The 14840-nt window shown below is 33.3% G+C and overlaps 1 protein-coding gene across 1 annotated transcript in view; it reads right to left on the reverse strand.

The window, feature by feature from the left end:
- The window catches only part of LOC118190625 (glycine receptor subunit alpha-2-like), a 100320-nt gene that overhangs the window by 45889 nt on the left and 39591 nt on the right, over positions 1-14840 (reverse strand). Inside the window, exons 2-4 of the mRNA XM_035361374.2 lie at positions 5553-5678; positions 4842-4939; positions 4086-4153 (exon numbers count right to left, since the gene is read on the reverse strand). Of these exons, the coding sequence (XP_035217265.1) occupies positions 4086-4153; positions 4842-4939; positions 5553-5632 (246 nt within the window). The 5' untranslated portion in view covers positions 5633-5678. The remainder of the gene's footprint in view (positions 1-4085; positions 4154-4841; positions 4940-5552; positions 5679-14840) is intronic.

Genomic DNA, 14840 nt, shown 5'->3' on the forward strand with positions numbered 1-14840 from the left:
ATATGTGTAGGCATTTGCGGGGATCATGAGAGGTTGGCTGGTAGAGACAGTGATGTACATGCCGATTCCTTTGCGACCAGGATGTAAGTGAGGAGCTGTGTTGGGGCGTTCATACGTCGCAGGGTTGTAGGTCGTACCGTGGAAATTGGCATCCTTGCGGAGTTGTAGAATTATTGTAAGTGTACTACTCTCTTGCTCCGCTGCCAAGACAATAGCAGCATTTGTGGTGTGGTGTCCTTGCACATCATAAGGTCGAAGGAACGTTGTATAATCTGAAGTTGCTTTTGTTTGCGTCCTTGCATGGGTTTGGGCCAGATGGCTGCAGCATAAAAAACGATGCGTCTGACTACTGTTTGATAAAAGATTTTGATAATGTACGGGTTTTGTCCCCAGTTGGTGAATTGAAACTGCCTTAATTTGAGAGTTATTGCATTTGTTTTGCTGCATAGATGTTGGAGATGGGGGATCCAAATTAAACCACGGTCTCAGATGACACCGAGATATTTGAGGGTGTCACTGAATTTGAGATTACGGCCTTGGAGTCTGACGCGGGGCCGGCGAGTGGGGTTGGTGCCGGGCTTTGGTATTAGTAGAGCTGTAGACTTTTCTGCAGAGGTGGTGAAGTTGATGGCTTGGCAGAGAGAACTGAATTTATGACAGATTTCTGTGCCTCTTTGTTCAATTTCATGTCTTGTTTTCCTTTGAACCAGGAATGCAACGTCGTCGGCGTATGCGATCAGTTGGATGTGTTGTGGCCAGCTAGGATGATGTTAAAGGTAAGGTTCCACAGAACAGGCCCTGCGCACGAGCCTTGAGGTCAACCTCTCTCTTGTGCCTTTACTGTTGTGCCACTGTTATGTGGAAAGATGAGGAATCTGTCTTGGAGATAGAAAACAGATGTAAGATGCGAAAATGAATGCCTCCTTACATAGCTTTGTTATTAATCCGTATTTGTAGGGCCTACCAGCGGCTGAACGGTAAAGTTGCTGAATAGTGGTAGTTCCGACCTAAATTCCATTCCACGTGAACGGGCTGGCTGCATGGGCCTTTCGTGGTTTTTCCCATGCGTGAAGTTTATACCAGACAGTTTTCCTTAGAAGTCCTCCACGGAGGCATCCTTCAAATTAGGCAGGCAGCTATAGTGTGGTTTGCCGTAATCTTAATAAACCAAACCGCATTTCTAGTGTAAAACTGATTTGTATCAGTGTCACCACAATGATTGTGGTAATGTGATACGCAATTAAGATTTGTTATTTTTTACTGACACCCGGCTTCATTGATCAAAATTTTTATTTTGATAATAAATAAGATTTTATTAGTCCAAAGGGGCTTTGTCCCTGAGGGACTATTGTTTTCGTTTTGCGATTTGGCGTCGAATCACTCTGAATGTCCGTTTGACTTTTCAAATTGTTGCCACCAAATATTATTGCCCTGTATTATAACTGAAGAAATTAAATAAGGAAAAATCTGCATAAATGTATGTATGTTTCTAACGGTATTTAGAGTCATCCAATTTTGAATGACATAATGCTACTGCGAATATGGGCATCTGAAAGCCCAAATTTAAAATTTGGAATTTGTTTTATTAACTATTTCATATTTTGTAAAACTTTAATGAATTTTTGATTAACAAATTCAAAAATTTCAAAGCGAGCAATGGCGACGTTGTAGAGAAAAAGCATTTTTATCTCCAGCGCGTGGGACTGTGTATCTGAAATTCTAAAGATATGCTCAATTCAAAATTATTTTGCAATATTGCTCTTGAACTGTATTTTATGGTTTAAGTGCGAAGAACATGATATTTAATAAACAAAGGTAACACACAAAATAAAAAAAGCCCCTTTGGACATAATTAAAAATCTGAAACCTTTCAGATTTTTAATTTTTTTATGTATTTTTTTAATTTTTTCTTTCTGCATGAAGTTATTTTCGTTAAGTTAATTGTAGCACATGTTACAAAGATATATGCTTTCTGTTATATGAAATATTCAAATTAATTTTCATGAAAATGTTTTTACAATAGGAGCACAATAATATCACAGAATGAAACTTCAAATTTTAAAATTAGCTGACTTCAGGAGATTTTCTACTCAAAATGTTCATTGTTTCAATAACAAGAACAAGTTTCCTCGCGTAATATCTTGTTTCAAAGTTTTAAATTTTTTCATTATCTTTCGTGTGAACAATTAATTAGCATTTTATTTTTTCCCCTGTACTTCAACCAATCTTCATATAAATGGCATATTTTATACTTGCTGGAGATGTTACGTGACTCGAAATAGAAAGGCTATAAACAGATTGCTTAGTTTAGAACTTCAATGTGGAAAAAGTGATTAACTTTTTAAATTTAAGTGTTTCAATATTCTGCGTACTGCAATGCGTCTGTTTAAAGCTAATGTAAATGTTTTTACTTAGAATTTCTACCAAAGCATCTGTTTAAAGGAAACTGGAAGTTAATCAGTTTTAAAATTGGATTTTCAGTTAGGATAGTCTGAAATAGAAAATATATTCAGTACTTGAAGTTTTTTGTTAATTTATTGTTTTTATCTGATGCTGTTTAAAAAAGAAAATTAGGTATCTATATATGATTTTATACCTTCCATATCTATAAGAATTTCAACTTGGAGCTGTTCGATTTATCAAATTAATTTCAGAATTAAAGAACTTAATTATTTTACATATGTCTTTTATAATGCCTTTCAATTTGTACAGCAATTGTACAATTGTTTAGTTTGTACTTTAAATTTTTACATTACGTATTACTAAAAGCGCCAGAAAATTAAAGTAACACCCTTATTAACATTGCAGAGACATTAGGTTTTTTTTGGAAGCAGGAGATTCGAAAAATGAGCAACGTCCTCGCCAGGAATCGAACCACGGACCTCTCGAATACGCACCGAGCGTGCAGACCACTACACTACGAATGTACGCTAAGAAGGCAGGAGAAATACTTATATACTCCTCTTTTAAAGGGCGCCTGAGGATTAGGGAACTCAATCGCCAAAACCTGGTGGTGGATCGTCATCCACCACTTTTTTTTTAGTTCGGGCGTCAGTGTAGAGACTTTAGGTATTTTATAAAAGGAGACGTGAAAAATGAGCAATGCCCTCGCCGGGACTGGAACCACGGACCTCTCGAATACGTGCCGAGCGTGTATTACGAGCGTGCACTACACTACGAAGGCATGCTAAGAAGGCGGGAGAAGTACCTTATAACATAATAATATGTGATCAAATTTTGCAGAAAAATTAAATTATGCTTTCTATAATTTTATTTAGATCAATAGCGAATTTGTTAATTTAAATGAACTTGCAATGAGCCCTTTAACGATCACCACTTTCCATAGCACGATGACCACTTTTAAAAATAAATAACATTTCTTGGAAATAATCAAACTCTAATCTAAGACGTCCACTCTCTAACCAGATTAAGATCCTCAACTAATTATTAAGGCGACCGTCCAGATATCTTATTTGTGTGTTAATATAAAGTATATCAAAATACTATTTTACAGAAAACAGTTCTTAAATGTTTATGAATCATTATCTTATCCTTAATGTCACAATGTGATGTAATTTATAACATAAACTCTTATTAGTTTTAACAGTGCTACTTTTAAATGTATCATTATACTTCGACATCACTTATAATAGTTCTTAATTCTTATCTGTGCTTAAAGTATAATAAATCAATGATCAAGGGGCATCGGAAAGTTGTTTCTGTTACTGAAGGTTACCGAAGTCGGTCGCTGTTATTTGGAAGTTACGAACTCAGTGCATTTATGCAGGACAGATTATACTTGTGATTTTTGTTTTGCTTACCTTTTAAATATTGTAAATGTGAAATAATTAACAACATATTAGTGAAAATAATAAAAAAATTAAATTTAGAAACGTGACCGACGAAACTTTCAACCCTCCTTTGGTCAGTGACCTGTGAATTATGTTTACGTCATTCTTGGTTTAATTGAAATAAAATTTTGATACTTTTTCCTTCTTTCTTGTCTGAATAATTATTTAGATATTCACAACAGTATATAAAATTCATATATTTTATCATGCTTTATAGTCCTGAAACATACAAACCATCGATTCTTCGTTGATGGAGTCAAGGCCCATCACTGTAACATGATAGCTTACTACAGTAGGATTACCTACACAAAAAAGAAAAGAAAAACATAAATCGAACGACTTCACTAAGCATGGATCAAATACTGTTGGTTTTTTAAATTAAATGATTTATTTTAAAATTATATTTCAAAAGTAAATGTAATTTTTAAGCAACTGATAGTATCTGGTCATCATATTTGTGAAAATTTTTATGTTTATTATTTTGATTTATTTATAAATTTTCTTTTCTTCAATAATAATTATTATTAATCATTGTTATTATTATGATTATTAATCATTATTATGATAATTATTGATATTATTAATTATTAATATTGATCTATTAATTTACTTTTAAACATATTTTATTTCTTGATTTATTTAGTAGTTAAAATATAGTAAGTATAATTGGAAATATTTTAAATTATTTGCATTATCACATGTATTGTAACATTATTATTCATACTTATGTTTTTAAATTTGCACGTAAATTTTTAATTTTATTTTTTATTTTATAACAATTTTTATTATTATTATTATTTGTGTTATTTAAAAAAAAAGATGAATTACAGAAAATTGAAATAGAGTAAAGACTAAAGAAAAAATTATGTTATGATTGAGATTTATGTCATTTCATATGTGAAAGAAATATCTTTTGGAACTTCGAATAATATTACATATATTGCGATGCTGAAGAAGGAGAAATTGTACAAAATTAGGAAATAAATTTACCATCTTTCTTCGGAGGCTGCATCTTGTCGTAGGATTTAAAATCAGCAGGGAGTATGTCTGAAAAGTTCAATACCCTTTCCTCGTGAAAGGAAACTGTCCTGTTTTAAAATTGTGCAAATATTTAAATATTTAATCATTAATGCAATAGCAAATTTATTTCACAATTCTAAACTGAAGTGAAAAGTATCAGTTTTCCGGGCTAAATAAAACATTAAAAAAAAAAAAAAAAAAAAAAAAAAAAAAACCACGAAATAGTAAATACTATAAACATTTTAAATAGTTTATAGTTATATTTTAAAACACAGCCAATGTTAAAAGCTGTAACTTTCATGTCAAGCCTTTTTTAATTACTCATTATGCTATTAATGATAGCATTAAATTTAGCTCTGTATTGCTTTGGCTTATGAATCTTAAATCCCACCAACAAAATTAACTACACTAACTAAAGTTACACTAATCATGCAAATTAAAGTAACACTGACCACACTCATTAAATCATTAAACCTATCGGTTATATGAAAAATTTCATAATGCACAGTTCCGTTTTATAAACTGTGTTTTTGTTTTTCATGTTCATTGATCAATATTTTAACATATTTAGTTATTGAAAAATATATAGTATTAAAAATAACTATGCGAATTATGTTCGAATATTACTGCAAATTTATTGGGAGTTAAGAAAAAGAATTAGAAAAGAACTTTTGTACTTACTTTGATATCAGCTCAAATAAAAGTACTGTAACGAAGGTAAAAGTAGAAACACCTTGTATTAAGGCACTTTCGGGAAACATAGTCAAATAACTTCAATTTGCTCTTTACAGCTCAGCTAGAAAAATTCTGCAATATAAAATATTTCATATTTTGCACATATATAAAAACAAATATATAAATTATATAAAAACAAATGTATAAATTATTTCATATTTTGCATAATTTTTGCAAAATTTCGTTTAAAAAATTTAGCGATTGGAAACTTCAGCGCGTCAGCCTTTGCTGTTAAGTCCCTCTGAAGCCAGATGGCGCTGCCATCGTTACTGTTTACAAAAAGAATGTGAATTACTTTAGAGTTGGCTTCAATGGCGAAGCGGAGAGTGATTGTGGGAGCCTGAGCGTCTCTCAAAAATTAGTATAATAAAGATAAAGATATGTTACAAAGTAGTTTGTAAATTAGTTTAATTGAGAGTTACAGTCCATTTAGAAATCGCCGGACCATTTGAGTGGTCCAGTAGAGCCGCAGAGATATCAGCTAAATAAATAATCTAGTGTAAAACAGTGAGTTTGCCATTTTGTTTCAATGGAATTTGTGTTTGTGTATTATAGCCAGTTGCTGAAAGAAAGGGGTAAGTAAAAAACCCTTGAAACTCCATTCATTATTAACTGTTGCATTTAGTAAATTCTGAATTAAGTTTGTGTGATAATTTATTATTAATAAGTGTAGCGAAAATGGCTACGAAACTGAAAGATGTTCTCACTAAAAAGAGAAAACAAAAAACTATCTTATCGAAGTTGCAAAAGAAACTTTGTGAGCCAGATTTAAGTGTTAGTGATTTAGAATTGTTAAAAACTAAATTTAACAATCTGCAAAATGAATTCGATAATATTTTTGATTCTATTATCAATTTAAGTAGTGAAGAAAATATCGAAAAAATCTTCAGTGAGCAAGATGAAATCAATAGTAGTATTATTGATATAGAATTTGAAATAAATAATAGATTGTCGAACGTTGTTAAAGAAAATAAAGTAGAAAATGCAGTAATTTCTGAAAATACTGTTGTGCGTTTACCCAAGATTTCATTACCAATATTTTCAGGAGAAATGCATTCTTGGCTTTCCTTTAAGGACATTTTTAAAGCGAGTATTGATCAAAACACAAATTTATCAGATGCTGTAAAATTGCAATATTTGAAATCAGCACTGAAAGGAGATGCTTTTAGAATTATCCAAACGATAGCTATAACGGATAATAATTATAAGTTAGCGTGGTCTCTTCTTGAAGAAAGATACTCGAATCCTAGAGAACAAGTGTATGCACATCTTAAAAGATTTATGAGTATTCCCGTTATTCAAAACGAGTCAGCTTCTGCGATTCTAAATTTAATTGATGTTACAAGTGAAGTTGTAAGATCGTTAGAATGTTTAGAACAAAAGTTAGATGGGGTTTCATCCGCTATATTTGCCTTTATTCTTAGCCAGAAACTTGATCAGAATACTAAGTTATGGTGGGAAAGGAATTTAAAGAAAGGACAAATACCGAACATTACAGAGTTATTAGAATTTCTAAAGGATCACGCGAGGACATTAAACGCTTCTAGAATTCCAGTAATGTCTAAATCAGTAAGTCAGTAAGTCTAAATCAGTAAGAATCTAAGTTTCAGTAAGTCGATCAAAGGTTTCTTCAATGGTTTCATGTGTGACTGAAAAACGTGCTTTAATTTGTAAACTGTGTAATGTGGAACATAAATTATTTAAATGCCCTAAATTTCAAAAATTCAGCTTAAAGGATAGAGTCGAGTATGTTAAAAAGCACAACTTATGTTTCTGCTGTTTTGGAAATCATGGAGTGAGAAATTGCCCTTCAAATTACTCTTGTAGGCTATGCAGAAAAAAGCACAATTCGTTACTGTGTTATGAGCGAGAAAAAGTTTCGATTTCCCAAAATAGAGAGAGTTGCGAAATCGCCTCTCTGTCGGATCAAAAGTTAGATGCCAGTTCGTCTACGGAAGTAACGAAACTGAACGCTCACGCAAAGCCATTTATAAATAAGGATAACGAGTGTTTTATGACAGCTAATGTAAATAAAAATGGTAATGCAGTTAATAGAGTCCTACTATCGACAGCGATTGTTTATATTAAGGGAAATGAAGGAGAAATATTTCCAGCCAGGACATTGCTTGACAGTGGAAGTATGATTCATCTTTGTTCATCGGAATTAGCTGAGAAGCTTCATTTGCAAAGAGAAAATGTAAACCTATCAGTAGGATGTTTATCTGGGATTTCAACAACGGTGAAGTCAAAAGTAAGTGCGGTTATTTTAAATAGAGGAAACACATACAGTCGTAAACTAGATTTTTTCGTAATTCCGAAAATTACTCATTTGATGCCTTCTAGACAAATTGATGTCTGTAATATTGAGATTCCACAAGGAGTTACGTTAGCTGATCCAGACTTTCACAAACCGGGTAAAATTCAGTTACTTTTAGGATCTGAAATATTTTTCGATTTGATAAGATCCGGGCAAATTTTGTACCAAATACAAATTTAGTGTTACAAAACTCAGCATTTGGGTATTTGGTAAGCGGTAGCATTGAAGATTTACCACATGAGAAACAATTAATGCATTGTGGGTTAATTTATGACAATGTCGAAGCACAGTTGAAGAAGTTTTTTGATTTGGAATCAATTGGTATCAGAGATGATCCCAATTCTTACGATGAAGATAAATCATTAGAGATATTCAACAAAACTGTTAGTTTCAAAGATGGTCGTTATATTGTTAGTCTGCCTTGGAAGAAACATTGGAAACATTTAGGCGACAATTTTGTTGTTGCAGAAAAAAGAATAAAAATTCTGATGAGAAAAATGCAGCATGATAATACATTATACTTGAAATATAGAGAAACTTTAGAAGAGTACCTAAATCAAGGGATAATAGAAAGAGTATTAGATTCTACGAAACCAGTAAACAAGCCAGTTTTTTATATGCCGCATCAGGCAGTTTATAGAGAAGAAAGCATTACAACAAAAATGCGTATTGTATTTGATGCGAGCTCACATGAAATAGGTAGTCTGTCCCTGAATGATTGTTTGTGGCCAGGTATTAATCTGAATCAAAATATATTTCACTTGCTGATATATTTTAGACTTAATAGAGTTGCAATCTTAGGAGATATCGATAAGGCATTTTTACAGATCGTGTTAGCTGAGAAAGATCGAGATGCAGTTAGATTTTTATTTGTTAAGAATATTGATACACCTTTGCAGAATACCGACGATCAGCTAGAGGTGTATAGATTTAAGCGTGTACTCTTTGGTGTTAATTCCAGTCCTTTTTTGTTAGCGGCAACTATAAAGCTGCATATCCAAAAGTACAGAAATGTGTATCCCGATACTTTTCAAATTCTTGATACATGTATGTATGTTGATGATCTTGTTACAGGAGCAGATGATGTATCAGAAGCCTTAAAAACTTCAAGGGAAGCAAAGGAAATTATGCGTGGAGCTGGGATGAATCTACGCAAATGGGTGACGAATGATTATCATTTAGCTAAAAAATGGGAAGAAGAAAATTTTGATATTCATCCCCTAAGCTCAAATGAAAAGATACTGAAGGTATTAGGAATTCAATGGAACATTCAGGAAGATAGTTTGAGTATAGAGACTTCTTGTTTGACGAAAATTTCGAGGAGAAAGAAAAGTACCAAACGCTTCATCCTCCAAACAGCTGGAAAAATATATGATCCTCTTGGACTCATCACACCATTCACTGTTAGAATAAAACGTTTACTACAAAAGCTATGGTTACGTAAATTACCATGGGATGAAGAGCTTCCTTCTGATTTGAACGACGAGTGGTCTGAGTGGTGTAGCGAGCTTTCAGAACTTAGTAACATTAGTGTTCCAAGATTTACTTTGGATTCATGTGATGAAAATATAGAGATGCATGTTTTTTCTGACGCAAGTCAAAAGTTGTATGGTGCAGCCGTTTACGTAAAGGTACAGAATCAAGGAAAAATTTCTGTGAATTTGCTGGCTTCCAAGAGCAGAGTTTCACCTGTCAAAAAAGTTTCCTTGCCTCGACTTGAATTGCTGGGTGCACTGATTGCTGCAAGATTGGGAACGGAAGTTAAAAAAGTTTTAGATCGTAAAGGTTCATCTATCTTTTTTTGGAGTGATTCCAAAGTTACACTGTATTGGATGAAAGGATCAAGCAGGAGATGGAAGACTTTCGTTCAAAATCGCGTCGACGAGATTCAGAAGTTGACTAATCCAGATTCATGGTTTTATTGTTCAACCAAAGACAATCCAGCCGATCTTCTAACGCGTGGAGTTAGTGCCTCTTCTCTAGTGAACAATTCTAAGTGGTGGACTTGTGCAGAATATTTTACAGAGCCGCATCTTCCCTACAAGTGCTTACAACCAATAGTTCCAGAGGTTGAGAACCTAACACCAAATGAAAGGGAGTCCTTTGTGCAAGAAAGCAAAAGTTCTAGTGACATTAATGACATTTCTGAGAGAACTATGTTGATTGACATGAACTCTAACGTTTTAGACGAACTCTTGAATATTAGTAACAATTATTATAGAATAATTAATGTTCTTTCTTATATTTTTAGGTTTATTTGTAATTGCAGGAAAGATGAATCAAGAAAGGTAGGCCCTGTTCAACTAGAGGAGGTAAGAATAGCTGAGGAAATGCTTATTAAGCATGAGCAGAAGGTTCTATTTTGTAAAAAGGACATAACAGGTAACTTAAAAAATTTACATCCCTTTGTTGATCGTAAAGGAATAATTAGCGTTGGTGGCCGTCTTGAAAAAGCTTCTTTACCATTTTCTCAGAAATATCCTGCAATCCTACCAAAAAATTCTAAGCTAAGTAAGATTTATTTTTCTAGTGTGCACAGAAGATTATTGCATGTTGGCCCCCAAGGATTATTGAATGCAGTACGTTTAAAATTTTGGCCATTAGGTGGTAGAGATTTGGCGCGAAAAACAGTACATCTTTGTGTGACATGCTTTAAATGCAAACCGATTTTGTCTTCACAGATTATGGGCAATTTGCCATACGAGAGAGTTAATAGATCACCCCCATTTAGTGTTTCAGGTTTGGATCTATGCGGTCCCTTTTATGTGACTTACAAGCATCAGAGAAAGGGCGTGCTAAATAAAATTTACATTTGTGTATGTATATGTTTTGTGACACGAGCTATTCATCTTGAGCCTTTGTCAGATTTAACTTCTAGTGCTTTAATTGCCACTCTTAAGCGTTTCATGGCCAGACGTGGCAAATGTGCGAAAATATTCACTGATAATGCCCCTAATTTTGTAGGAGCAAATTCTCTGTTGAAGAAATTTTACAATGTAATTAATTTTCCTGATAAAACTTTGGCCTCATATTTCACGTCCGAAAGAATAGAGTGGAACTTTATACCTCCCAAGTCCCCTCATTTCGGAGGGCTATGGGAAGCCGGTGTAAAGTCCGTAAAGTATCATTTAAAGAGAACGATAGGAAATTTGCGTTTTACGTATGAGGAGTTTGAAACTATAATTGTGCAGGTAGAAGGAATACTAAATTCGAGACCTCTTACACCTATTTCCAATGATTTTGATTGTTATGACGTTTTGACCCCAGGTCATTTTTTAATAGGGAGATCAATACAGACGATTCCGGAGCCAATGATAATAGACGTAAATGAAAATTGGTTAAGCCGGTGGCAGAGAACAATGAAAGTAGTTCAAATTATTTGGAAGAAATGGTCAAATGACTATTTAGGAACTCTGCAGCAAAGAAACAAGTGGATGATAGAGAAGGACAATATTTATGTTGGTACTATGGTACTCGTTAAGGAGGATTATCTGCCAATTTGCAAATGGATATTAGGTCGGGTTATTAAAGTCCATTATGGATCTGACAATAAAGTAAGAACGGTTAAAATCAAAACAAAATCAGGAGAATTGAAAAGAGCGATAACAAAGATCGCCGTTCTTCCGATAGAAAACTGAAATGATATTTTTGCATTTGTATTGTATTGTTATAGTATTGTAATAGCTGTAGTTATAGTAATAGTATATTATGTTGTTTATAAGTATATTAACTTTGTTAAGAATGTTTGTATAATTTATTGAAATTTTGTAATTTCAATCCGGGGGAGTGTTAAGTCCCTCTAAAGCCAGATGGCGCTGCCATCGTTACTGTTTACAAAAAGAATGTGAATTACTTTAGAGTTGGCTTCAATGGCGAAGCGGAGAGTGATTGTGGGAGCCTGAGCGTCTCTCAAAAATTAGTATAATAAAGATAAAGATATGTTACAAAGTAGTTTGTAAATTAGTTTAATTGAGAGTTACAGTCCATTTAGAAATCGCCGGACCATTTGCCATTCTGCAAAGATATTTATTTTTGTATATTAATCCGCAAATTCGGCTATTTGAAAGACATATGTCCCAGAAGTACAGGATAACGATAGCGATCACCGCTCTATGAGGACAGGCATTACGTTGGTTCAAAGGGATCGCTAAATTTTTACTGGAAGAAATAAAGAATACGATATACGTTTGAAAGATTCAAAACCGCCCTTTTAAAAGCATTTAGCGTGGTCAAAGAGCAAAAGTAGAAGCTGAATTATACTGTAAGTATCAAATTAAAATCTAGGAGATAACAGAATTTATTTTAAGAAAAAAATCAGTCATTGATTTACTATGCGAGAAAAGGCAAAAACACCAAGATTATTTTGCCCCGACTTTTACCCCAGATTCAACAATTGCTTGAGCTGGCGATTTAATTTGAAAGTCGGAGGGCGGCCGAACGTATGCTTACAATAGATTACGGCTAAAGAAAGAATGGGCAAAGAAAGAACAGGCCAGTAGCAAAAAATAGGAGAAAATTTAACGGCGGAAAAAAATTTCAAGGTTTCGAAGTTACTAAACAAGAGAAGTAAAAGCAGTCTAAATTACGGCTAAACACTTGGTCATAAAAGATTTGGCCTTACCTGTCACTGAGGTGTTGCTAAATAATGTGCCAACAGAAGACTTGTTAGATATAGAGGCACAAGCAAATTTAATTTCTGAAAATGCTTTTCAAAAAAAATTTTAAAATATACCGTTTATTTAGTATAGAAAATACCAAACTTATTGGCGCTCAAGGAAAATATTGCACGTGTATATGTAAAGAAACTTTTAATGTTCAAGTTAAAAATAAGTCGTAAAAGACCGTAATTTTTATTGTTAGAAATTCGTAAGCTTTAGTAATTTTAGAAATGCAATTCTTCAAAACAGCGGAAGCTGAAATAAATTTCCAGGACAAACGTTAAACTACAAATACAAGCCAAGCCTGAGGAAAGCAGTACAACCACTGGTTTTGAAACTAGGCCATATGTAACCTGCAGACAAGAAGAAACTAGAAGACTTTGTAAGAAATTTTTCTAATTTATTTTCTGATACACGGGAACAACTCAAATAGTGCAACATAAAATATAATTAAATAATAACGGCCTCTGTAAAACAAAAACTATACAGATATGATCAATTAAAAACAGAGATAATTGAAACACATATTCAAGGCATGTTAAAAAATTATTATTCCCATCAGCAGTCCGTATATTAGTCTAGTAGGGTTGTACTGAGAAAAGAATGATTTGCCTGCTACGAATTTCAAAGCGTGGCGATTTGCTGTTGACTATTGGTATCTAAATAGTTTTCGATCTAAAAAATTTTTTTGAAAATAAATGATTTGAAAGTGTTGTTAGGTCAAGTTTATTATAAATGCAAAAATTTTGTGAAATATGCGTTAAATCTAAAAGTATTTTTGTATGCTTGTAAACAGTAATATATGTGTATGGATGAAAGATTAAAGTCAAGCTAATAGTAAAATTTACTTTAAAAGTAAAATCTAGCTTGAGAATGCATGAAAATTAAAGTTAGGCTCTCCAGTGAGTACTAAGTTAATTTGTCATTCGATTAGAATCTCAGAGCAGAAAATTGAATATAGGATTAATTCTGAGGCCTCGCATTTCGAAATTCTAACATGTAGGAGATCGGTTAGACGGGAGTATCGAAAACGTTTTACATAAACACATGCTCTCATATTAGTATACCTTGGTGGAGAATAGGGGTGAAATTTAAAATTTGGAAAGAATGTGACGAGCAATAATTCCTCCTCATGTGATATTAAATGAATATATATTTAATTATATACAACCTTTAAAAGTTATGTGAATATGTTAAATATAGCCAATCCTTTTATTTCCTTGTACGGAGTAAAGGGAATATTGTAATGACGAAAAATTCCCGTACGATATTTCAACGAAAATATCCATTTTGATCGCTATCGAATGTAATTTAACTATCTTTTTGCGGGACATCTGTGCGTAAGAACAGAGTAAATAACATTTTTTTTTCTTTTGCTAAAACAAATTATAAAACTGATTTAAAATGGTGGATTCAGAAAAGATTATTTTCATGCCGTTTGCAAGTACTTACATATGTATATCTCGCATAATTCGAAAACGAGTAGCCTCAGGACGATGAAATTTTGTATTGTTGTGTAGAGAATTTGTCTGATAGCGTTTTAAAAACTAGGTGAATGATTTTCTGATTTATGGAAATCTTAATTTTATTTGATTCTGAATTATTTATTTTAATGCTTTAATTTTGGGGAAAAACAGATGCTTCTGGGAATATTATTTAGTTTAAAAGAATATTATTTATTTTCTTTTATTTGCAATTTTTGTACAAGCTTTGATTCATTGTGAAAGGAAGCAGGGAAAGGGAAGCAATTTTTGCTAAGTCATGATTTCGCACGCTTTGTTCTTTAGAATGTTCTAGAAGGAATTTCATTGTGTAGTTGACCTTAAGACAGGAAGTACGTGACAGAAGGGTCAGAGGTTGCTACTTGACTTTCGATGTAAGTCATTCAGGTTTTTGGCGACTAAGGGTCCGGTTGTTGGCTAAGTGAAGAAAGGCGCGCATGCGCGATCACCCTTATTTCCGCATTCAGGGGTTGAAAACGCAAATTTTGCCAAAATTAAGGGGGCGATAATTGAAGCCATAGTGGGAGCCCACGTTTGTGAAGGAGAGGAAGAAAATTCGAGTTTGAATCACTTTTTCGTGTGACTCTTCTCGTGCGAGACTTGGCGAGACGTACTGGCTTGCTGAACTTACTTTTGGACGTTACTTTTTGCCCGACTTTGGACTAGTTTTGTTGAAGGATTTAAGACTTTCAGGATTAAGACTTTTTGCCGGACTTCCAAGGCTGAAGGATTTGTTAAGTTTCTGTGGATGAATTAG

Source organism: Stegodyphus dumicola, chromosome 10 (assembly GCF_044657685.1).
Source record: "Stegodyphus dumicola isolate Sdum_Otavi_A_Nest chromosome 10, ASM4465768v1".
Classification (NCBI taxonomy): Eukaryota; Metazoa; Arthropoda; class Arachnida; order Araneae; family Eresidae; genus Stegodyphus; species Stegodyphus dumicola.